This window comes from Paramisgurnus dabryanus, chromosome 7 (genome assembly GCF_030506205.2).
Source record: "Paramisgurnus dabryanus chromosome 7, PD_genome_1.1, whole genome shotgun sequence".
NCBI lineage: Eukaryota > Metazoa > Chordata > Actinopteri > Cypriniformes > Cobitidae > Paramisgurnus > Paramisgurnus dabryanus.
Window position 1 is genome coordinate 22,920,204 of NC_133343.1, and position 25,965 is coordinate 22,946,168.

At 37.0% G+C, this 25,965-nt stretch overlaps 1 protein-coding gene and 1 long non-coding RNA gene across 5 annotated transcripts in view; both read left to right on the plus strand.

The window, feature by feature from the left end:
* lrp8 (low density lipoprotein receptor-related protein 8, apolipoprotein e receptor) overlaps positions 1-25,965 on the plus strand; it is a 248,637-nt gene that overhangs the window by 146,174 nt on the left and 76,498 nt on the right. For all 4 annotated transcript variants that reach the window (XM_065272696.2, XM_065272699.2, XM_065272697.2 and 1 more), the window contains exon 4: positions 22,330-22,461. In XM_065272696.2, coding sequence (XP_065128768.1) covers positions 22,330-22,461 — 132 coding nt within the window. The remainder of the gene's footprint in view (positions 1-22,329; positions 22,462-25,965) is intronic.
* Positions 725-4,200, plus strand: LOC135757927 (uncharacterized). Its single transcript, XR_010536371.2, has 5 exons — positions 725-1,027; positions 2,576-2,632; positions 2,775-2,838; positions 3,127-3,188; positions 3,349-4,200. It is a non-coding gene; the product is annotated as an uncharacterized lncRNA (long non-coding RNA).

Consider the following 25,965-nt stretch of genomic DNA (forward strand, 5'->3'; position numbering starts at 1 on the left):
GTTAGATGTTTAACATTCTATCAAACTGTCTTTCATTGTCACGCAGCAGTGGTAATGGGCTCATCTTTCTAGTCTTTTTGTCTTCCTTGTTTGTCTTTCTCTCCCACATTCTTTATCCATGTCTGTGAAAAAGCAGCCCTGAGTTGCAGACAAATGAAAGCAATCGGCCTTTCACTAGGAGCAGACACCTGCATTTATAGTGTATGCCAATATCAGTGGTGCAGAATATTCTTCAACTGGTTTGGTCACCGGCATGACTCTGGTGGATAAATGTTTCACTGCACACGTAACACATTAGATCTCATAAAGAGACCGTTTCTTTCATTAGATCTGCCTTTGTTGTGTGCTACAGTAAATCAACCCTGAGGGTCTCAAAGGAATGAAAAGAATACTTGAATTTAGCTGTATTTGGAACACAAGACTGGAAAGTAAAATATTTTAACGTGGAAATTGTACCTACGCATGCTTACCTATAGAGTTACTAATATAAATTTTTCAATATTTAACTACATTTTTACCTCAGCAAATTTATACATGCATTTCTATTTTTAATGTATGCACTTCATCTTTGCACAGCACATCATGAATGTGTTCGCATTTTGCCTAGCCCCATTCATTCCTTAGGATTCAAACAGGGATGAATTTAGAAGCCACCAAACACTTCCAAGTTTTTCCTATTTAAAGATCTTTCTGTTTGGATCCTAAGGAATCAATGGGGCTACACTGTTAGATGTCGCTGTAGATTTAGCAGTACATTACTGTAAAAATCCACAGTACTATACTGTATGTGTACATTACAGTACAGTACTGCAGTTCATAATGCATTCTGGGTAAATTTGTTTGAGCGGGAACATTTTACAGTATCTTTTGGTCTTGATGTAACCTTGCTGTAGCCATTGCTGTAATGTGCCAGGTGTACTTGCAATAATCAGAGAAAGTGCGCCAACGTCAAATCACACAGACAGAGGGAGAGAGAGCACAACTCCTGGCTGCAGCTGAAGGAGGACGATTGATTTCTGGCAGTTCGGTAAGTTTGAAATATTTCTGTTTCATGAAAACTTAATTTTTAGTTTAAGAATGTTGTCAATAGTTTGTCACAATATTGTTTTAAACGTGCAATGAGAGAGAAAAACGGTCGCCAACAAAGTTTCAATCTCCCTCAGAAAGTAAGCTAACGTTACACACAGATGTCTACCGCTGTTTTAACTCGCTTTACACCTTTATTAACGAATATATGGTTGTTTTAACTAAATTATGAGGGTTTTGGTGAGTTTATATTGTGTTGAAAGTGTGGTGACAATGAAACTATTTTTAACGAAATGGACAAAGACCACCCGGCAGCGCGGTCTTGCGGTCCCAGCATAATGGTCGTTTATCTCGGCGTTTCATCCGTTCAGTTAGCGTCAGAGAAAAGTATTAAGTTCGACTGTTTGGCAAGGCTGACTCGTGGTTGTAAACAGTCAGGGCTTGTCACACCGTACACAGCATACTGTAGTACCACAGTCCTCCTCCACAGAAGTGAAAACAAGAAACCTCATATTTAACTGAATACATGCATCGAACTCATCGCAGCTTTAACTTCGACCAAATATCATTCAGACCTGGGCTCATCTTAATATCAGATGAACGAAAGGGATTGCCGCGCTTATTGTTGTTGTTATTATATTACGGTATATCCGCAAAAGCAGAGAATATCTTCTCTTAAGCGTTTTACACGCCCAGTAAGTTGTCCAATACATTTTTATGGCATATTGTTTCCACCACTTCAGATGCATTACATGCAGTATATATAAGTTTCCAAAACGCATCAAATCAATGCACGAAAAGAGAATGGGCTCCGCATTTACGTACCTTTGTCTTCTCGTCTCTGTCATCTGATCCTTCAACTCTGGATTTAAAATAGTCCAATATAACATCGTGTAGGAAACTGGCATCACCAGGATTGCTCAGATTTAGGCGATCATGTTTATCTTTAAAGTGAGCAGCCAGCTAGCTACTAACTTAGTTAAAAAACTTTGCGTGAAATAGCGTGTTACACCGCAGCCGGTCCGGGTTAAACATTAGGGGCAGTCTTTTTACCTTGTCACTATAAATCGCTATTTTCTGCACTAAACGAGACATTTTCAGAGATTTTCTGTAGACAAGATGTTATAGAATAATAATAAAAAAAGACTTATTTAGATATTTATATGTAATATATAATATAACAACTAATATATATATATATATATATATATATATATATATATATATATATATATATATATATATTTGTTTTACAACTGACTAAACACTTACAGAAAGGTTTTATTTGTTACATAGCATGATATTAGATTTAAACACTTAATACATTTTTAAATCAATCACTTTGTCTCTGCACAATGAACATTATCAAATATTATTAATGTTGTAAAATATATTGTTCATTGTTAGTTTATATTAGCTAAGGCATTACCAAATGTTAAGGAATAAACTATTGTAGTAAAGTGTTACTAAATTTTTTTTTACCATTTCCTTCACAATGTCTACTTATTTCTATGGCTAACAGATTTTGTAACATTTGTATTTTTTACAGTCTTACCATTGCTTGTAAGTCGGATTGGGTAAGATGGATCATCTTTAAAGGAACCAGGCAAGTACATGATGTACAGTTACAAGTCATGTATTTTTTTGACTGCAATATTAAATGCTTTCACGTCACATGTAAAAGTACACAGGAATGTGGCTAATCACTTTTTATTTGTAGTTTACATGAGTGTCATTGCACTTTTCAGGAGTTAAGGCAGATGTGGAGGCACAACGGGTGATACCAGACACACACCAAGCACATTATGTTCGGTAAGTTTGTACTTTACCACTACAGCTTCTTTAAATACCCATGTATACACTCATTCACAATTCCCACACACAACACTGTAACACGACCATACACAACATGTACACAATTGTCTTAGTTTGCCATGTAGAAATATACAAACAGAAATATTCAGACTTTGGTTTTTAAGAAATTTAATTTAATAATTGTATTTATTTAGCAGAGGTGTCCCTGGACTTTATTGACAAAAGATTTTGTTTTCAGAATAAAAAGTTGTGTCCAAATCAGTAACAATTGCACTTTCTGTTCAGGACATTCAATCATGACAGGATCCATGTGGATGCTGTCCATTGAGGAAAGAGTTTGTTCAGCGGTAAGTGAATCTTCTGTATTTTAATGTAATTAGGTGTGGAACAGTAGAATAAGAGCAAAAGGTTTCAGAATAGGAGTAAATTCAAGGCTGAGTTTAGTTTTTTTAAGAATCTTTTTCTATCTTATATTTGTTGACTTAATGTTTATGATATTTCTAACAGGTTTCTGGATAGAATTAATTCCAAAGATGGGAAAAAGTGCACATCCAGACAAGGAGCAAGCAAATAGACAAGGAACTTGGTGCAGAGAAAAGCTGTGGCCATTAACCCCCATGTGAACAGCTTCATGCAGTCCCTGATTGAGTTCGAATGGACGACTTCAAAGTAAAGGCCACTGTGGTCTGTCTGCCACAGTTTAATGCATTTATTTTTAGTGTTAAATGAAATTCAAGTAGAATATTTAAAACTATGGGCCAGTGTTCTTTTTACCACAGTGAAATGTTACCTTTTAGTCGATGATGGACTTTAAACTGAAAACTTCAAACTATGGAACAGTGTTCTATTTGCCAGAGTTAAATATGTTACAGCAGGGGTCTCCAAACTTGTTTATACTTGTTGATTTTATTTTATTTAACTTGTTTATATGTTTATTATTGTTTAAAATCTTGTTTTAAATATGTTTTGTTTCAATTAAATGTTTTTTTAAATAAAATTTTGATACATACATTGCTTGGATTGCCTTTTAATTCATTATGTTTTAATGTAGCATTTTTACCATATTAATAACTATAGATTTAAACCTAAATATCTAGCTATTATATATAATATTATTGTATTAACTGTAATAAGTAATAAATAGTATTTATGGGTCAATATAGACATTACAGTAAATTACTGTAAAAATAGACTACTGTAATAAAATATTGTAAAATTACAGTACAGTACTGCTTTGTAACTATACAGTACTAGTTTGTGTACTGTAAAATGGTATTACAGTACAGTACTGTAAAACCAAAATACAGTAACTTACTGGCAACCGTGCTGCCAGTACCGTACTGTAAAAATACAGGGAAATCGTTAACAGTGTAGGCTTTGAGGTGCGAACATTAAAATATTGAAAAACTGTGGTGTTTTTTTCTTTCAAGACGTATACATCCACAATATATGATATACGAATATAAAACAATCTCACGCTTACTCCTCAAAACTACATGCTACGGTATAACTCTGAAATCCTATTTACGTGCCCTCTGGTATAGGAAAACAGGGTTTGTTTGCTTTGATTTCAATGGTTAAAAATCATCCATCTGTGCATAGCACTACAGTGTTTAGCTTAGTTTTACAAAATGCTTTGATGTGTGAGGATGCACTGAGCGTGCTGGCCATCAGAGACTAAACCACAGTACTTGGCCTAAGCATATGGCTGCAGTAGGAGTGAGTCTGTCTATACAGAGCAGCTGTCTAGTCTCAAAAACACTCACCGCCAAACATTTGTGAAGAAGTGATGTGATTTGACTTTCAAAACATGCCAGCTACATTAATAGAATTCAAGGGAGTGTAGCATGAATTGCAGGTGTGATTGCAAAAAAAGCAAAGATTGACTTGTTTTTATGCATATTGCAGCTATAAGAAATCACAATCAGAGGTGCAGAAGCATCAGTTTGAAGGGAAAACCAAGGACAACTCTTTTAATGAAAATAGTTATTCCTTTTTTTTGCTCTTAACCATGTTATAAACGGAATAATTTGAAGCTTCAATAGAAAGCAAAACATTGTTTTGGAATCTATTAAAAAGACTAATGAGATTTTAATTCAAAGTACCTTCATTTGCATGTCAGAATCTATTATAATGTTTTTTTCTCTTGAAGCGGTATTTAGTCATAAATTATTGTATATTTCCATAGGGAATTTTGCTATTTTTACGTTTTTATTATGTTGTTTTGTTTTTAATCAGATGCTTTTCCGCTTTGATTATTTTCAATTGTATTTTTATTCCTTTAAATGTGTCATTTAAATGTCAGCTTATTTAAAAACTTCACCCCAGTGTAATAATACACAGTATTTCTCCTCTCATTGTTAATATGAACTCCAGTGGGCCAATTCTGTAGAGACTGGCTGAGAACCAGAGGATGTGTAATTAAAGCGAGACCGAGATTATTGATTTACAGCTTATAGTATTCCTGTCATGCATGTGCCCTACACATCAATTTAGGGGCGTGCTTGTGTGAGCACGCAGACGAGGGTGGCTGATCACAACATGTTGTTTTGTTAAACCGCTGACTAGCGTGTGTGTAAAGTGTGTTTTAAGTGTGTTAGTTGCCTGATCCCCTCGTGGCTAAATGTAATATAAACTGAAATCTACATTTGAACAGTTTTTGGAAAATAAGTGTGCCTAAGTGCAGAATGCTGCCATGATGTGACAGTGATGGTGGTGGTTGCCAGGGTGTTGCTAAGCAGTTGTTTTAAGTGGGGTTTTATTTTGTTACTTTGTTGTTGGATGATGTTAATGGATTTTAGCATGTACCTATAGTTGCTAGTGTATTTGGATGGTTGTTAGATGGTTGCTTCCTGGACGATTTCAAAAGCCCACACTGGAATCTCTGTGGAACCATTGTTTCTAGATATGTCTTGGGGCTAGGGCTGTCACTTTTGTGAAAAAATCATTTTCGATTTTTAATATATAAGTGTTCATTGAATCGATTGTAAAATCGATTTTCCATGTCTAAAAAAGACGTTTCCATTTTCAACGCCAAATAACAGACAAATGTAAAGAGAGCGCCTGAAACGCACAAGTCAGCAATATTTCTTATTCATTGTCATTAAGTTTCGTGCAGAATAAAAAACCACAACAGTAGTGCAACATTCTCTAAAAAAATAGAGAATGGACTGCTGCCATAAATGAAAAACATTACTGCGGGCTTCAACCGGCTGCTTTTATGATTTAGGCAATTCAAAAATTATTTTAAATAATGATTCGATCCATTTCAAACAACTGTTCAAAAATGAAACTTTAAATAGACTTACTTGAAGTTGAGAACATGCTGTGTATTTTTTTATTAAACGTAACCGACACTTAGGCGGCACTAGGCAGGCATAATGAAATGCGCAAAAAGAATAGGGCCATTACAAATTATTGGTCAGGAAAACAAGTCGATCAACATTTTAGGGGTCAAGAGCAGAGCGCTTTTCATTCACCATATGTCCATCTGTTGAGAAGACGCACTCCGACCGCACTGATGTCCCAGGGAAACTCGGGTACTTCGTTGCCAGCTGTGTATTTCGTACTGCCAATCTTCCATCACAAAAGCGGGTTGCTGTCAGCTCGCAAGGGTGGCTCCTTGTCATAACTCCTTCATCTCCTGTAACGTCACAATTTCGACGCTCTCTCGTGTTGCACAGGTTTATTGACGTTGTCCTCCATTTTCTTTGCAAAACACTAGATGCAGCGATTGAAAGCGTGAAACTATAGGTGCGTAAAATTGCTGGGTATTTTCTGTCTAGCTTTCGCACACCTACTGCACCTTCAGAATTATTTATTTTCTTTTTCTGCTTGTTTGTGAGTTTTGTTACATCTATATTTTTAACTGTTTAATTCTTTTAAAATTAATAGTGTACATATTTGGTTAAAATCGATTGCCTATTTTCGTTTTCGAAACTTTTTTGGTTGGTCCGATCGATTGTGCAATCGATTTTCGAACGAAAAGTGACAGCCCTACTTGGGGCTCTTCTTCAATGAAGCATCCTTCATGCACCAGGTAAAAATCAAACTTTAAAGGGGGTCGCACAGCGGACGAGAAGCGCAGCGCCGTGCTGCATCGCGTCTAGGACAACTCTGAGTACACCATTAAATAGCACAAGCTTAGTCAGATAGCGTCTACTTCAAAATGCAAAATATACGTTAGCAGCCAAGGTTAATTGTTAATGATTTGTGACAAATATGATGTTATTTAATATTAAACTATGTGAGTGGCGCGACAGGGATTTGAGAAACTTCCTGAGTCGTAGCTGGGCGCTGCTGATTTTTTTTTTAGAACGGAGCTGCGCGTCCGGTGTGCGACCCCCTTAAATGCCGGGTTTTACCTTATTTCGCGTTCGGCTCGCGCACGCATGCGTCCGCACAGCCTTCCAAGTATACTACACGCGGCTACACACAGATGGCCGCGTTTGACACTATACACAATAAAAATGATTTCTTATTAAAATCATTACTCTACCAGGCAGTCAGGGCAGCACTGATTTGGCGACAGTACATAAAAACATTAGGATAGGTGAGGAAAAGAAGCCAATCCACCGTTGCAAACACAGTTTAGAACAACAAGACAACAAAGAACAGGAATCAAACATTATGGTAACAAACATGCTCCACAGCTTTCTGTTCTTGGTAGAAGTAAAAATTAAAGAAGAAAAACGATAGCGTGTGTACAAATGTATATGTAATTGTTGTATAATTGTTTGTAGTGGAGCGTCCTTTCTAAATATGTTTCAAATTTTGGGCTGCACGCGGACGGTCCGTGGACCCTCCTGATGACAAAAATTATGTCATGCGGACGGCGTGCATACGCAGACGTCGCTAGTATACCTTCGGCTTAAGACTGCTTAAAGGGATAGTTCACCGAAAAATACAATTTCTGTCAACATTTACTTATCCTCATGTTGTTGCAAACCTGTATTTATTTCTTTATTCTGATGAACACAAAGGAAGATATTTTGGGGAATGTTTGTAACCAAACCGATCAGAAGCCCCATTGACTTCCGTAGTTATCTTTTATCCCACTATTGGTGTTTTAATGCAATGCTGGATTCTTTTAGCATATGTTTATTCCTTGTTAACCCATGTATTCTGTCCAATATTTACCCAGCATTGGGTTAAAAATAACCATAAACTTTTAATAAACACAGAGCTTATTTTTGCTATAATCCAAAAGTCTATGGGAAAATGAATGGGCTTTTTACTGTGAGGGAACTTCTCGGTTAGCCAACAAAAATACATCATCCCTTGGCACTCTATTGTTATTGGTTTGGTGTAAAATGTGTGTTGAAGCATGTCCTACTTAACCAATGAAGCTGTAAATGTTATTAGATGTTGTTTTAACATGCTATTTGTGTCAGGTCAACTTATTTAGTGGCATGTGACACTTCAGTGGCTTTCATTTGCCTGAGCAAACCCCTGCTCATCCACTTCTCTATTCAGCATCTTTCCGCATCACACACCTTTCACCTCCATTACTGTCATCAGCCTGGCATTTTAATACAATTAATACAATTGCCTTTTGTGGTTGTTTCTCTGTTGTTTTCTAATGATTTTGCAAAAACTACTGCCATTGTACCAGACCAGGATCATGGGGTGGAATCCACTAAACTCACATGTTTGATACATGAAACAGAAAATATACTGTTTAATTGCCATTAAAATACATTAAACCTTCCAGCTTGCAGATTTTCCTACGCTCATGGGTTTCTGATGCTTGAACTCTCTTTGTTGTGTATCTTCATTTTCATAACTTCATTCCTCCATATCTCTTCATCTTCCACCGACACTCTGTTGATCTCTGTCCGTTTCTATTCATCTCACTCTGATTTGTATCAGATTTGTTCCCTTATGGCTTGAGTGGTGAAGTGAAGTGGAGACACGAGGGGTTTTATTGATATAAATGGCAGCTCTCTCCTCGTGCTTTACAGCACAGCCATTTCTTATAGAATTGGTTTCTCATCCTCGCAGTGTAGTAGTGACCTTTTATTTTAATCTTCTCCCCCTGGCTGAATTTAATTGTTGTAACTTTCCACCTCTTGACAATTTATTACTTTTATATTAGTCTAAGCATAATTGATAATAAACCGTCTGCCAGGCCCGGCGCCATGTGGGCAAAGGAGGGCGTGATCTCCGCCCAGTTCGAATATATGCCCCCTCCCAGTTTTCTTAACAGATAGCTAAATTCAGTCATATAGTTTGATATATAACGATTTTGTTAATAACCTGTATAACTGAATTTATTCAATGACTGCAACTACCTAATCTCAGTTGAATGGCTTCAGCACGCAAAAGCCTACATGAAAGCACAGTGCAATTTGGCAACCTAGGTGGCATTTCCTTGATGTTTCAGTTTGCGAGGTTTCAAACATTTGTTTCTCGAAATGCAACTCACACGAGTTATTATGTTGCTGTTACTATCATCCTCAAAGCGAACTGCAAAGATAAATCAGACTTTTTTATTAATAAAGCTGAACATCAGCAGAGAGGGCAAAGAGATGAGGATAGAGTCACTCCAGTTCGCTATTGGGTTAGTTCGTAGTACAGGGAACAATCCAAAGATAAGAGCTGGTGAGGAGTCGGTTAGCAGAGAGATCAAAAAACCATTCAAGACCATAGACAGCGCAGAGAGAGACAAACAAGGAAGTGCCATCAATGCTGAAAGGAGGAATGCTAAGCGGAGACACATAAATGCGTAAAAAATTATCAAAGATATCACTTTCCCAACATTTGTTTCATTGTTCTTCAAAGTATTGCTTGTTTCTGTTCACGAAGGACAGCTGTTTTTTCTCTTTTTTATGTGAGACTGCTAAGCGTTTAATAATCCAAATAATATTTTTTCTGCACATTATATCACCTCCCATTATAAAAAAGCAGGGCAACAATCATTTAACCATTAAAAAAGTTGTAGCCTTCTAAATTCCGTGCTTCTGATTTTTTCAGTATTTTAATTTATTTATAGTTTTGTAGCAATTTAGTTCTGTTTTTGTCATTTTATTACTTTTTAGTTGGTTTATAATACTTATATTTATTTTATATTATTTATATTTATTATGTTTCAGTGTTTAATTTAGGTTAGGATTTGATTTTTCAAGATAATTCAGTGCTTCAAGTTTTAGTCACTTCGTTTTTGAGTTGTTAGCCCCCGACCGGACGGCAGCGCTGATGTTCAGTTTCATTAACAAAGTCGGATTTATCATCACTGTTTGCTTTTGTGTCTGCTTTTCCTACAATGATATTATTAAACTATTTGTTTCCCTAGGACCCTAGCTGACTTGACATTGGCACATGGTTCACTTGTTTTCCTGTGACGTGGCTGCTTAAGCGTGTTGTGATAATTCACAGCTGTTGCTCTCGTCAACAACCGGCAAACTCTCGTTGTCATTATTTTCTTACATATTCAAGCATAAAATAGGAGGAATAATTGAATTTTAAATATAAAAAATATTTTACAATATTAAATAAATAAGGGAACATAGGGACCATCGATGCTGATGTTTTTGCGTTGCATTGTGGGAATTTGTAAGGGAACGAACGTTCCAGTGCACTGTAAGGATTTTGCGATTGATATAGCCCTTAAAATGGCCGACTCCCTGATCAGTGCCCAGACTACTGAACAAGGGAGCTGATTGAGACACAGCCAAGAAAACACCTGTCGCTGAATTCCACTGTGCAGCTTTTCATTTGTGTACTGAAATCATTCGCCTAAGATTAAAAGGTAGGAGATAACACAGTTAGTTCTTGATAATTAGGCTTATTAAGATTGTAAGGTGAATACATAGTGATAGTCGAATGTTTATAGTCCTACAGGCAATTATATAGGTGGCCGTAATAAATAAATAAATAAAAATGAAAAGGAAATCAGTCACAATAAGGTATATTGTGGAGCTCCCCCAAGGAATTAAAATTCCCCCCAGTTATGCCATCCTGGAGCCGGGCCTTCCGTCTGTTCACCTTTAGGTCAAAGAGTAGTTGAACATCAGGCTTCTGTTTTTTTAATCACATTATTTTCTTAAGTAAAACACACATTAATAGTTTAAGCAACCTAGATCTTGATCATGACCTCTTGTCTTTTCCCCATCTAAATAGCATTGAATATTGATGTGATGTCATTAGCTTAACCGAATACAAAGTACATGGAGAGAGATTTGACTATATAGTTTACCAGTAAGCCCAGACCAGTGTATACTGTATAGCTCACGGTAAAAACGTATTTAAATATTTTTTTGTCAATTTGAATTCAAGATACGGTACCACATTCATTTATCTTTGTTTCATTGCACAAGCAGGCTTGTTAAAGCTCAACATCAATTTATGGGACTATTTTTCTACTTGAATGTTATATTGAATAAATTGGCAACGCTTTATAATAAGGGTCCATGATTCATAATGAAGTAATACCTAAATTAATTCTTACTTAAATATGAACTAAAGTTGAGTTAGGGTATACCTATCATAAACTAATGAAGTGTCATCATATACAACATGACTTATGACTTAAGACATGAATTTTTTTGTTAATTAATACATTAACTACAACTAAAAAACATATCATATTTACTTAATGTTGACTTGTCGTGGATTTTTTCATATGGAATAATGGATGCAGTAGAGAGATATATAAAATAATTTGTTTGATTAAAGAATTGTATCTAGATTGCATAAACACAATACTTGCTCAGCCTGATGATCATCAAAGAGATATGACACAACTCCTATTCTTATAGTTTCATTGCAAGCTTGCAACGCACAGATTTCCTGTTTTTTAACCTTTTAAAAATCAGACTGTGTTTTCCATAGTATCAGCTAGGGCTGGGCGGTATGACGGTATATTCCGTTACCGCGGAATAAAATGTCAGACGTAACAAATTTTTCTATTCCGTCTATTAGTGCGCTGCTGGAGCGATGTAGTTGGACGCGCCATTTGCTTATACAAACACATTTGATCGGAAAGACGAGAAAGAGACGCAAATGTTAAGGTCTAATAGAAAGTAAAGGGCGTCAAGACCTTAAAACAAACTTTATGATCATCACATCATAGCACCTGTCACATTTATAATATCTAAAGCTTCGTCTCTCATATAGGCTATACTGTAGGTATTTATCCTGTCTGTAGGTTATTGCATATATTTACACCTGTTCATTTTACATATTGCATATGTTTAATGTAATATGCATAAATACAAAATACAATTAAGCCATACTATAGCTTCAATAGTCTATAAAATTAATATCTCAATTAAAAACAAGATTCTGTCTAATCAAGACATATCTGTTGTTATCTTCTGGGCATTTTTACTTTAACATTATTAACTTTAAATTGCTCATATTTTAAAACTGTGGTGAGCATTTAGTTAAAAGCTTGAGTGAGTGGTGTATTTCTGTACATTTTTATCATCAAAAAACAATATAAACTGAAAAACATGTATACCGTGAAATATTCCGTTCCGTGAAATTAAATGACTCATTCTGTGAAATAGATTTTTTGGTCATTCCGCCCACCCCTAGTATCAGCTACTAATTCTGTCTATCACAATTGTCAGGTTTTTAGTTTTCAACCTTTTAGTTTCCACCAATCAGCAATTAGGTTTGCTTCGTTGCTACAGAGCAAGTTATTTTTGTTTTAAGCACTTTTCTTGTTAACTTAACGATCCACTTGCAATGAACTTAGTTCAAAAGGGCAATGCACTCCGTGTCCTTTTGATGAACCAAAACTTAACAGCAAAACAGTTTTATTCAGGTGACAGAAGACACATTAATATTCAACTTTTAAAATATGAAAACACTCAGCATATAAAACCATATGATAATAAAACAAATACAGAATATAAATGCAATATGCATCTCCCAAATTCTCTCACAGACTATTCTATAGTTCATAATTAATATGTGCATTAATTCGGCAGCCTGTTGAATACATTTACAAGTAAAATGCATTTGTCTTAGGGTGTTTTCTACGGTGGCCCTGAAGTGCAAACCACAAAACTAATTCTAATTACTAAACAACAACAACAAATTAAAAAACAGCACAACAAATTAAAAAACACTGCAACAAATTAAAAAACAACAGCAAGTTAAAAAAAACACTACAGCAAATTAAAAAACACAACTAAAAATTAAAAAACACTACAACAAATTAAAAACACAACTACAAATTAAAAACCACTACAACAAAATAAAAAACCATAACAAAATAAAAAGCACAACAGCAAGTTAAAAAAACACTACAACAAATTAAAAACACAACTACAAATTAAAAACCACTACAACAAAATAAAAAACCATAACAAAATAAAAAGCACAACAGCAAGTTAAAAAAACACTACAACAAATTAAAAAACACTACAACAAAATAAAAAACCATAATAAAATAAAAAACACTACAACAAATTAAAAAACACAACTACAAATTAAAAACACAACTACAAATAAAAAACACAACTACATTAACCTACCAGAAGAGGTAGGTACCAGTGGGCAACATGAGACATCGCTGACTGGACTACACTGCAGTTCGGCTTTTGAACCGGAAGTTACCTAGATTGTCTTGTTTGTTGTTAACCCACAATATAACACCCAGCTCACGTCACGACGGAAGCCCAGTGGATCAAACATGTGGAGAACTTCCTGTATTTGGTTCGGCCCGAGGTCGAGCCGTCTTTGAACCTTTCTCATTGTACAACATAGGACCACCGATGAAGAGCCAGAATCACAGAAATTGCGACGATTGTTTCACAATGGCAATCTTTCGTCTGGGACAGCCAATAATCCTGCAGTGTATCCCAGGCTTTATAATAAAGTGTAACCAATAAATTCAAGTACCTTTTATTAGGGTCAAGTTCTTCAAAACTGAGTTTTTCACACTGTAGTTCCAGTGACCCCTAGGGGAGCTAATGAAAGAGCACCTATTGTCCGATTCACGTTTTTACATTTTCTTTGGTGTGCAAGTGTGTATTCGTACATGCTGACGATATGCAAAGGTACATACCCCAAAGGAAATGATGACGTGAGTTATCATCTCCACTGAAATCTTTTTTCTTTGACTACAACAAACACACCGATTGTAGGCAACAGTTTACTTCCTGGGATTGGTGATGTAGTAAAGACCGACATTACCATAATTCATCCCGCTTGGACTCACAGCCTGTAAGTTAACTCCTGTTAGCATTGCATTGTGAGCGAATCTTTCAAACATGGTAAGGAGCGTCACATTTCTGGCTGACATCAGAGTTATTCAGGCCAATCACAACGTACAGATTAGAAGAGAGAAAAATTTGAGATAAATAAGAGTCCAAAAGTTAATTATATTTGGGGGTCCTTTGAATCCTACAGTTTGCAAACCCCTGCTCTAAATAATGTGTCCAGTATCTTTAAAGTTTGTCGCAATGTATTTTGGGGATTCCTTGTCTATAAAGATATACAGTATGCTATGCATGTGTTATGCTATGCATGTATTAAAGATATGCCAAAGCAATGTATCTTACAGGCAGCATGATGTTTTTGGCTGAAACAGCCTTTATGTTTGAGGCAATCCAGTGATGTTAAAAATGCTGTTTGTAGGCAGCTGTAAAGTTTGGAACAAAGCCTATAGCTTCCTCCAAAACCATGCATTGTAATCATAAAATGTATTGTTTCTACAAAATAGACAGTGATGTAAAGTTTGTATATGTAGCTGAAATATGACACATCCCCTTAGCTCTGCCCATTCCGTCTGCGAATGTTAAAGAATCACGAGACAAGTTGATTAGCATAGCAATTTCCTGTCAGGTTAGGACATCAGAATTAATCACGGTTCCTCATAGCACACAAAGCTAAATATGACTGGGAGGTTTCTCCGTGATAAACTCTTGAGTCCCCCCAACCCCCACACTTCGGTGAAGGGACATTAGCGAGACAGTTAATCAAAATCACATTAGCATATAGCACAGGCACCCTTAGATTATGGTAGCTCTGCCCCGCTGGAGCAACATGGACAGAATGCTGAATGAGATCCCAGCATTCCGGATAATGAGATCGAGTCGTTTGGTTTTTAAGTGTGTGGGTTTAGATATAATGACAGGCTCAATTTGAACCTGCATTCATCTGGTGTCTGTTTATTTATCTTGATGTGCATTTAGTAGCATAACTCTGAACGATGTCCCCTTGTTTGGTCTAATATGTCTCAATCGAAAGGAGACGAGCGGATCAATGGAGACTGTTAAGACCACCCAGATTATCCACTGTGATCTGTTATTTGTGTGGTGCTCTGTCGATTTTACAGACTGCGCTATTGACCTCTGTGTGTGCTGGTGTCACATCACCTAAAAATATATCACTGGGAAGTAAACATTTTAAAGTTGCAAAAGATCAATAAGGTTAGTGCTTAGGTATGTGCGCACCAATAGCAGTTTTTATTTGCGTGTTCCTATAGAGAGCATTGGTAGGGCATTGCATTAGGAGCACAAAAGTTTATGGGTTCGAACCGAGGGGCAACCTTCTGATCTCTCTGATGAAGCCAATACGGAAGTGATTTAAACTGCAATTCATGGACTGGCCGCTAGAGGCAGGCTCCAAAAGGGAGTCAATTCCCATAGACCTCCATGGCCAACTTTACAGTAGAAAATATGTTTACAGCCTGGTACATAGTGTTTATGGTCTGTATAGCTAATTTTGCCCTTTATGACAACTGTGAGGGGGTTGAATTTTTTTGTAACTCATTCGTTTAAATTATTTTAAGCCTTAAAGTTCTGTATTATTAAGCGACGGTTGAACAGCCACTGCCATCACTAGGGTCGAGCTAGGCGTGCGTGGTTTCAGCAACCAGTCACCTCAGCTTTACCCACGTCCCGCCTCTTTACCCATTTTCGGATATCCGCGAGTGATGCGCAGTGATGCGCAGCCAAGATGGCAACCGCAGGCACCGCCTACTTTAAGCTTCAAAATCGATCTTCACAAACCTATGGGTGACGTCACGGACACTACGTCCATCTTTTTTTTCGTCTATGGTTCAACCCAGGGAACGCACTAGTTTTGGGCGATATACCCTATTTTGAGATCAACCTATCGTCAGCCTGTGAGATCGCTGATACACAATAGTATCGGTCGGCGGGCCAATAGTTTACGCATTTATTTATTTGGTCATTTATGACTAGTTACTTGATTGGTGGACAAAAAAGAAGTTGATTAACTCTAAGGGCATCACTGTCATGACTGCAACCTACTTAAAACTGATGCCATTAATCTAAGTGCGTCTTAAAGCCCAGGAAAAACAAACTTCAAGGAAAGTGCAAGGAAATGTTAGAGCCGCGTGTATTACAAACTCATGTACGAACCGAGAAAGAGTCTTTGTCATGCCCAATACAAGTTCAGGTGCTAGAAGTAGTCCATGCCGCGCGCGTTCAGGTCCTAACAAGAGTCCAAGATGCGTGCATTAAGTCCAGGTGCGTGCGAGAAGGAAACCACGCAAGTTACAAGCTCTCTTGCACAAAGTGAAGCCCACAAACCCTCTCATGCGAGGAAAAGCAGGCAATGCGCATGTTAATGTGAAACTATGAAGATAAAAATAGTACGCCAACTATTGTCATGAAAGCCCGCTATCGGTCATCGTCGATACACAATAATATCGTCAATTGTCACAACCCTAGAACAAAAATTTTGATTAAAAAAGGAAATGTATACTTTGTAATGCAAGTGGATAAAAGCATCTTCCAAATGCTTAAAGGAACAGTATGTAAGAAATTTATATCAATTAATCATTAAATGGCCCTGATATGTCACAAGACATTAAGAAATCATTTTCATTTCAAATACTTATATCACTGACAACAGCAGTCCGGCCAGGATATTGTCATTTAAAAAGTGGAGTTGCAGCCCTCAACTGTTGTTTATGTTGTCGTTTGGTATATTGGCCACCAGCTGTGTGATTGCAGTACCAGTTTTAGCCACACGTTTTGTGATTGCAATACCAGTTTTGGCCACAATCCTACATACTGTTCCTTTAAGTATAAGGGGGCGTGTACACCAAAACTTTTACGCCCACGGCCGGCGCATGTTTTCAATTGTTTCCAGTGGAAACTCTGCGTTTTTCAAATAAGCCAGCAGCTACCGGGTTTTTTTCGCACTGAAAACCGGTGAAAAATTTTCCGCTCGTCAATGTCATTTCTCACGCAGCCGTCCAATCACAGTGGAGTATGGGTGGGACAAGTAGCACAGCAACCAACTATCTCACAGCTGACGTATCAGAGCTACCAAAGCGCTTAGCTGAAAAAAGCTGGCACTCAGCTGAAAAACAGCTGGCATTTGGCTTTGTCCAGGCGTTTTCAGCCGCGTTTAAAAGTTTTGGTGTGTCCAGCCCCTAAATGTAAATGAATGTTTTGTATTTGTTGATATGTGTCGCTAAAATAAATATGCAAATCATGTAACGGCCCACAAAATTGATGCTGTTGTTTAGGATACAGCAGACTACTGCTAACTGACATAATGTATAGGGCTGTACAGCGTCCCTCCACTTATGCCATCCAGTAACTTGATTTGGTGCTTTAAAGACCAACTATCGTCCAATTCACGATTTTAGATTTCCTTTGGTGTGTGAGTTATGCGATGATGCGAGTTATCGTTTCCAACGTAAATCTCTTTTTTTGGACTCAAACAAACACAAGGATTGTAGGCAACAGTTTACTTCCTCGGCCTGTTGACATAGACACGCCCAACATTATCATAATTCCTCCCGCTTGGACTCACAGCCTATAAGTTAACTCCTGTTCGCATTGCATTGTGAGCAAATCTTTCAAACGTGGTAAAGAGCGTCACATTTCCGTCTGACGTCAGAGGTGTTCAGGCCAATCACAACGTACAGATTAGCTGGCCAATCAGGGACACAGTGCTTTTCAGATAGATGAGTTTTGTACAAAAAACAATGCGTTTGAGGAAAGCAGTATATCTGGAACATAATGTATTTGTGTTTACCGTAAACCATGTGAACACATTGTTTTATACCAAATGCACAAAATAACGTTGTTTTTAGCAATGAAATAGGTGCACTTTAAAATGTAGAAACTGCTAAATGGATACCATGAAAATAAATCTAGTTTAAGCCACAATAGTTTTGTGAATGAAATGCGAGCTTCATTAACATAGAAAGGAGCCATCTTTGCACTTATAAGTTTTTGTCTGTCAGACATAAATAGCTAAAAACTCTGGCATTGTGATGCAGAACACAGCTAGCCCTTACTTTACCTGACAGGTCTGTATCAGTGGATCAAAAGGGTTCTCCAGAAAGCTGTCGATAAGCACATCGATACAGCCGGCTCTTCTCGGTGGGCAACGTGTGTGAGTGTGCAGCCGTCAGCATTTTTGATAAAGATACAGTACATCCATCGAAAGTCTCGACGGCTCATACTCTGATTAACAGTGACCTTCTGAAGGACTTACAAACTAAAACTTTTTACAGTCGACTTATTTAAACTCTCTAAACCTTAATGTAACCAAAATGGGAGTAAATCCACATATCCCTAGTCATTCTATGCAGTTAGGTAAAAGCAGTGTTTCCATGTTTCTGTTTGTAAAATAACTGTTATTTTTGGAGATATGAAAAACAGCTGATGATATGAGCCCAGCAACTCAACAAAGTAAAAAAAAAATTCTCACCATTCACATGAATGTGTTTTTTGTGAAACCCATCACTCGGACATTATTGACCGAAACTGCATGTCTAATATAATGTGGTTTTGTGAGAAGCTAATGATCATTTCTTTGGGCTTACTGAAGCACATCTGAGAAATTTCATTTCCTCAGCTTAGATTAACCACGTTACACCGGCACCAAAAAATGATTTTACATTATCAGATAAATATGTTAATCTAATCTCATCCACTCCGCATGATTCCTCCATAACTTCATTTTCCCAGGAGGAATTGCAGTGAGAATGTTTTTATGGCATACATATTATGGATTGAACTGTTTCTCTTTTTCCATAAAGAAATAAGCGCTTAAATTTATGTTTGGAGACCTCAGCTGTGGTAGGAAAATTAAGCTTGACATTGTTTGTGCAACTCGACCATGTTATTTTAGTTTATTACGCTGTCAGTCAGTTTATAGCATGCATTTATGTGAGACCATGTTTTAGCATTGAGAAGGTCTGTCAGTCTCTGACCTCATTATATTTCCAGTCAGAACTGAACCTTGACTCCTGCTGACCGAGTGAAAGTGATGAGCTCATCACTTTCTTACACTCACATCCACTGACCACTTATCTACCAGTTAGTGATAATCTGTTGGATATTGGCAGTACAAAACCCTCTATAGGTGGGCAATGTAGATGTACAGTATGTACACAACCATCCAAAGGTTTACGGCTACTTGCTACAATTTTCTTTCCACATTTAAAAATAATAGTAAACTCATTACTTATATGCATTTGGCAGATGCTTTTATCCGAAGCAACTTGCAGTGCATTACAATACATTTTTTTTTTTTACAATACATGTGTTTCCTGGGTTTAAACCCATGACATTTTGCATTGCTAACGCAATGCTCTATCACAGCTACACATGAGCATTAAACTAAGAAATAACACAAATGTATATGGAAGTTATATTGCAACTACAAATCCAAACTAAAATGAAAAGTATATAGATGGTTTCATCGGACGCACGCATAGTGCGGTTACGCACTTAAAGGGATAGTTCGGCCAAAAATGATATTAAACCCATGATTTACTCACCCCCAAGCCGTCCGAGTTGCATATGTCCATCGTTTTTCAGACAAACACATTTTCGGATATTTTATAAAATGTTTTAGATCTTTCAGTTGATTAAATGTAATGTTACGGGGTCCACCCATAGTCCACGACCTTCAAGTCCAAAAAAGTGCGTCCATCCTTCACAGATTAAATCCAAACGGCTCCAGGATGATAAACAAAGGTCTTCTGATGGCAATCCGTGCGGTGTTGTTGTAGAAATATCCATATTTAAAACTTTATTAACGAAAATAAATACCTTCCGGTAGCGCCGCCATCTTAGACTCCTCTGTATTCAGGAGAGAGTATTAGCGTAGTGTACGCACTTTTCTTAGTGACGTATGACAAATTCGGAGGGTGGGGGCACAGAGCAGCAGCAGAGTAGCCTGCGTAAGCTCTCATCCTGAATGGGGACGCGACTAAGATGGCAGTGCTACCGGAAGGTATTTATTTTCGTTAATAAAGTTTTAAATATGGATATTTCTACAACACCACTGCGTGGATTACCCTCAGAAGACCTTTGTTTATCATCCTGGAGCTGTTTGGATTTAATTTGTGAAGGATGGACGCACCCGTAACATTACATTTAATCAACTGAAAGATCTAAAACATTTTATAAAATATCCGAAAATGTGTTTGTCTGAAAAACGATGGACATATTCAACTCGGACAGCTTGGGGGTGAGTAAATCATGGGTTTAATATCATTTTTGGCCAAACTATCCCTTTAAACCGAAGTGAACTTCCGGTCTATATTAATTTATCGGTCTGGCTAGGGGCTAAACTGATGTCTGAAACAAATACCTTGTCGAAAATAAAATGTTTTAGTTCGCTAAAGATAAGGGGAGATGACGAGCATGGATCACAACTTTGTTTCTATTTATAAAACAGTTTGTGTCAGTCCTTGATTCTGGTTGGTCAGTGATTGTACTTTACACTTTGCATTGTGCCTAATACGAAAAAGCAGCCTCTCATACCTTACTGCTTACTTAAATATCTCTGTTTACACATTTAGTATCAAGGGGTCTCCACCTTTAAAAATATTTTTCTTTGAACACATTTGTGGACATTACATATAATTAAAGGTGGGGTGCATGATCTCTGAAAGCCAATGTGGATTTTTAAAATCACCTAAACAACACGCCACTAACCCAATAGAATCTGGGCCTTCTTTTGATAGACCCGCCCAACACATAGGCAACCCAGGCAACAATGTTGGTTAGTAAACATGACTCTTACTGATGATTGGCTACAAAAGTGTTTTTCAAAAATCATGCACCCTGCCTTTAAGTATTATGGTCCAAACAACAAAAAATGTGGTGTCCACGTATGTGGACACATCAGGTCTTAGGAGGTTAATGATATTTATTAATAGGAAATGTGATATACTACTTTCATGTACTAGGAAAGCATTTATCTAATTTCGACAGATTATTTCTTTGTTCTAAACACCCAATTAAGATATTTACATCCCTGATTAAAAGTACAACTAAACTCTGTGCAAATACATATAACTACTAAAAATGAAGTTAAAATCTGAGCTTTTGCTGTGTGGACAAGAGAGTAGGAAAGAGTGGGCAGTGCCTGCAAAGCCCTGTGGGAACAGTAGTCTTTAGAAGGACAGCGGGGCAGAAAGCACACAGCGGAGATAAGAGAAGACTGCATTTCCCAGGAGGCTTTGCTATCTCTAGCAGTCAGTCAGCTGGTTAGAATGGGTCATTCAGTTTATTCGGCCACACACGCTGACAAAGCCAAACACGAGCATGCTCGCACACACACAAATCGCAGTTCAAACAAACCCGATCTGTCACATACATTTCCCCAGTCATTTACGAACAAGTCTTTCAGTGTTCGGTTAAGCTACGGCCTTCAATAGAAATTTTACCCTGTCAGTCTCGCCTCTCACTTCAGATCCAATATGGCTCCCATAGAGGAAGGCCGCACCTCAATTTGCAAAGCCACAATGGCCGTCTACCGATATAGAGATATCCCAAATGAGATTCACAAGCCGTCTTTCCCCCATTTCTTCAGAGAGGGCTTGACAATAGGAGAATCCAGCATGAGACAGAGCATTCACGCTTATGATTATAGATAGGGTTCAAGCAACAATGGACCACAGACATGGATTCAAGAGAAGGTGTCAGAGAAGGTCTTCATAAATCTTTCTTTATAAAGAGGAAATTTTAGTCCCTGAGATGAATGGGAGAGAAATCAGTCTGGGGACTATTGATTTGTAGTTCCCAGACATGTAGAGATATACAATTTATGTAGGAGTCTTGGGAATGCTGCGTGATATTAAATAAACTTGGAACATTTTTCAGACTTTTTTGGTTTACATTATGGCCAGTAGAGATGTCTGCTTCGAACTAGTTTGTGCTTTTATGCATTCGCTGAGTCCTTTTTGACAAATTGCAAAAGCAATTACGTACGAGAGCTTGTGGTGTATTGTAAATTCTGTCTTGGCACAATTGCTGATGGGTGGGGTGCATGTCGAAAGTTTAAGAACTACTGCTTCAATGTAACTATTTTATTATTTAAATTATTTTGTCATAAGCTGATTATAAATGCATAAGTTTATTATATTTGCATTGTAACTGTGTATAAATTGTAAAATAATTTGTGTATTTATTTATTATAAATCTTAGCTTGGTTGTGTCTGCTTTATGACGTAAATCGCTTTTTACATTGATAGATATTATGTGATACTTTAATATTTTTCTTTGTTGCTTTTTCATTACCTAGCCGGACGACAGACGTGTCCACCAGAGAAGTTTGACTGTGGTGGTTCGACAAGCAAGTGCGTATCGATGTCATGGCGCTGTGATGGTGAAAGGGACTGTGAAAATGGAGCGGATGAGGAGCAGTGTGCTGCAGGTAAGCCAAGAGTGAAAACTAAAAATTTGTGCTGTATGGATCTTGCATTGCCATGGTTCAGTTCTGTATGGGTTGTGTGTTGTTTAAAGCACATAAAACGTATAAAGAGTTTGGTTCCAAAACACGATTAACAGCATTTTTTAAAATAAATTGTTGCCACCAAAATCAACATTGTATCAGGTCAGTATTAAAACGTAAATTCTTCATTTTACGCAAAATCCGATATCCACCTCTCTGCAGAATGCAATAAATCCGCTCAACAAATCACAGCGCACCATTCCACGCATTGTAAACAACAAGGGCGTCGCTTTGAATACACACGGGATCTTAGTTTTCCTCATCAACTTTGTACTTCGTGAGCAACAAACAAACAAAAACTAAATAATACTTTTGATGGCATTGATAAACCTGTGGTGGTTTTCTGTGGTGGGGAAGAAACGTAAGCCATCAAAATCGTATAATTTACGTGAGAGGCACTCTGGAGAAGGAAAAATGCCGGCTGTTGCTTGTTCTCACACGACAACATCAAGCTTCTGTCATGCTAACACATTGACCCCAGGGGAACTTATAAAACTTTCCATTATTTTACTCAGTCAACGAAAATCGAGCAGGACCAAAACATTTGACAGCTGATCGCTGTCAAAAAGTTAAGCAACGACGTCCCAAGGATGACAGCAGCAATGACAGTTATCTTGAAATTAAGTGTTTCGATTAATGCCATTAATGTGTATTTTTTATCAGTGTATACCACTAGTCAACTAAAGAATATAACATGGCAAAGAATTGTATATTGATTCAATAGATGTATATAATTTTGAAAAAAAAAACATAGATTTATTGCATTTTGCGGAAAAAATTATCATTTTTTTATAATAAATCTTTGAAAATCAAATTATGGATTTGAATGTTTAATGTTATTATAACCTAAAGATGCTATGTAAAAGTTTGTAACAGAAAATAGTGGTTTTCATCTTGTCACTTTCTTGGTATACTGTAGAAAACACATTTTTTTACCAAAAGTAGTCACAATGGATTTATTGCGTTTTGGAACCAAACTCTTCATATAGATATTTGATACTATTTGTTACTTTAGACGACAGTCCTTTCAAAATTTCCTTTTTATGTGTCAGACCAGGACGTTTGTCGGGATGGATAAGTCGTATTGTTGTGATGAAAGAAGGCCAATAAATGCGTTTGTATACTTTACTGGCAGTGGCGCCGTTTCAAGAAATCCTAGGTTATGGCATTATTTGGGTGTACAAGAAGGACATTCTCAAATAACGAATCTATAAAACCACATGATATGTGTACATACTCCACCAACGTGTACAAAATCATACTAAAGATTGCACGCAGCCTACACTTCAGACAACAACAATATGTAAGCAATACAAACGAAAAGCAAAAATAGAAACTGAAAATCCTGGTTGTTTAAAATGCTTTTCAAAGGCTGTAAGTGCAACTCCAGCAATAGATTAACTAAAACTGGATGATATCAACACAAAACATTTATACTGTGACATCCCTCCACAGCCAAATGTTGTCATGGCAACCGCCAATAAACAGACTTTTAAATGATGTAGAGGACACGAGTTAACCAACTAAGACTAAAATATTCATAAGAATTCTCTGTAAAACAGGGCTTAATGGAAAAACAGGTCTTAACTTCTGTCGTCGTGCTATTTTTACTGCACAAGTGGCCATATTCAAAAAGCACGCAAATAACGAATAACGTAACTTACTGTTCACTGCGACTGCATCACAATTCCCAGTGGAAGGACATGTTTATTTATTCACACATAACAAATCTTATTATACTTCTGGAATAATGTATACAATATGCATGTAGCTCAAATGTGGGGGAGAACCGTGAGTCTGTTTAAATGTTAAAACAAAAAGAGTTTAATTGCTAGAACACAGGTAAAGAACTAAACTACCCACAATTTTTAACAGCAACGGTCATCATGAGACCTCCTGCAGGGGAACCCCACTATCATAAGTTTTGTTCGACTTCAAGCTGCGCTGCAAGAACGACAGGCGGATGAAATCAAATTACCGTGAGGGCGATTCGAGAAACGTTACGGAAGAGTTTGCTTTTGAATTGCTCTTGCAGCACTTTGATGTCATCCGCCTGTCGGTTCCTGTGGTGTAGTATGAAGTCGAACACCACATGGAAGTGATCACTATTAGTAATGTACCAATGTTCAAATATGTTCTTCTAAAAAAAAAAAAAATTTATTATCTTTAATGAGGATCATTATAGCCTGTTAATTTTTGCTGTTTTGTTTGAATGCTAACACCATACGCAAACGCCGCCTCTGATTACTGGGGCTAGGGGTCACCTTTATAACTTTGTCTCGGGTCCCAATTCTAGTGGTAAACCTGTGTTAGATGAATATTATAGAATGCTCTGGGCCAGAATTTTGATTTAGGAAGCCAACAGTTGATTCTTACATTGATATATTACCACAGTGGGTTTGTGTGAGTGCAGGTGTGTGTGTGATCACTATAAATAAAACTGTAATTCTGCTAATACTGCACAGACTTATGTCCCCCTTTTGCTCTTTCTCGCTCACGGATACAGCACATGATAGTCCAGCAAATGCAGATATTTAGTTTGTTATAAGATTATAAACTCATATTGATTTTGCTTTGCTCTTTGACATGCAACCTAAAGAAGCATTGATTCTCCTACTACCTTTCTTTTGGAAGGATTATACATTCGGCCTTTGAAAGCCATTCTTTTTTTTCCCATAACAAACACTTGATGTACTGCGGACTGGGTCAGCAATGAAGAACAGAAACGCAAACTCAGCATTTCACACCGTTTCCAGTGTGATAGATTTACAGCAAAGCAGTTGAGAATTTGCAGGACCACCACAGGTGGCCCAGAGTTTAATACTTTAATACTTTATCATTAAATGATGGATAAACTTGATCTAAGAAATGTTATTTTAAACAAAAGCCAGAACTTTAAAGTAAAACCATTTCAAGTTTTTGTATATCAGAGTTTAATTATTAATAAAAACTTAATATATATGAAAAAAGTCACTATTAATTTTACGATTGCTGATGCATATGCGAGTAATTAACAAAGGTTTTGTACACTGTCAGGAAAAAGGTACAGGACTGCACCTTTCTGTCACTGTGGTGGTACCCTAAGGTTCAGTTTAGTACCTTTATACAATGTTATACTTTTTGGGGGCATTTTACTGTACCTTAAGGACCTATTGTGTACCTGTAAAGGTACAGTTAACTTTTTTGTAACCCTAAAATTTAACTGTACACAAATGTTTCTTAAGGTACAAAATAGGTTCTTAGGATATAATATTGTACCCCAAAAGGTACAACATTTCAATGTGTTGTGGAAAAATGAACCTTTGATTGTACCTGTCACGATGTGTGTAGGACAGGATGATTGGGAGATGAGATCCAATAAACAAATAACCTTTAATAACAAAAGAACTTCGAGAACATACAGGCAATGAACTTTACACAAAACAT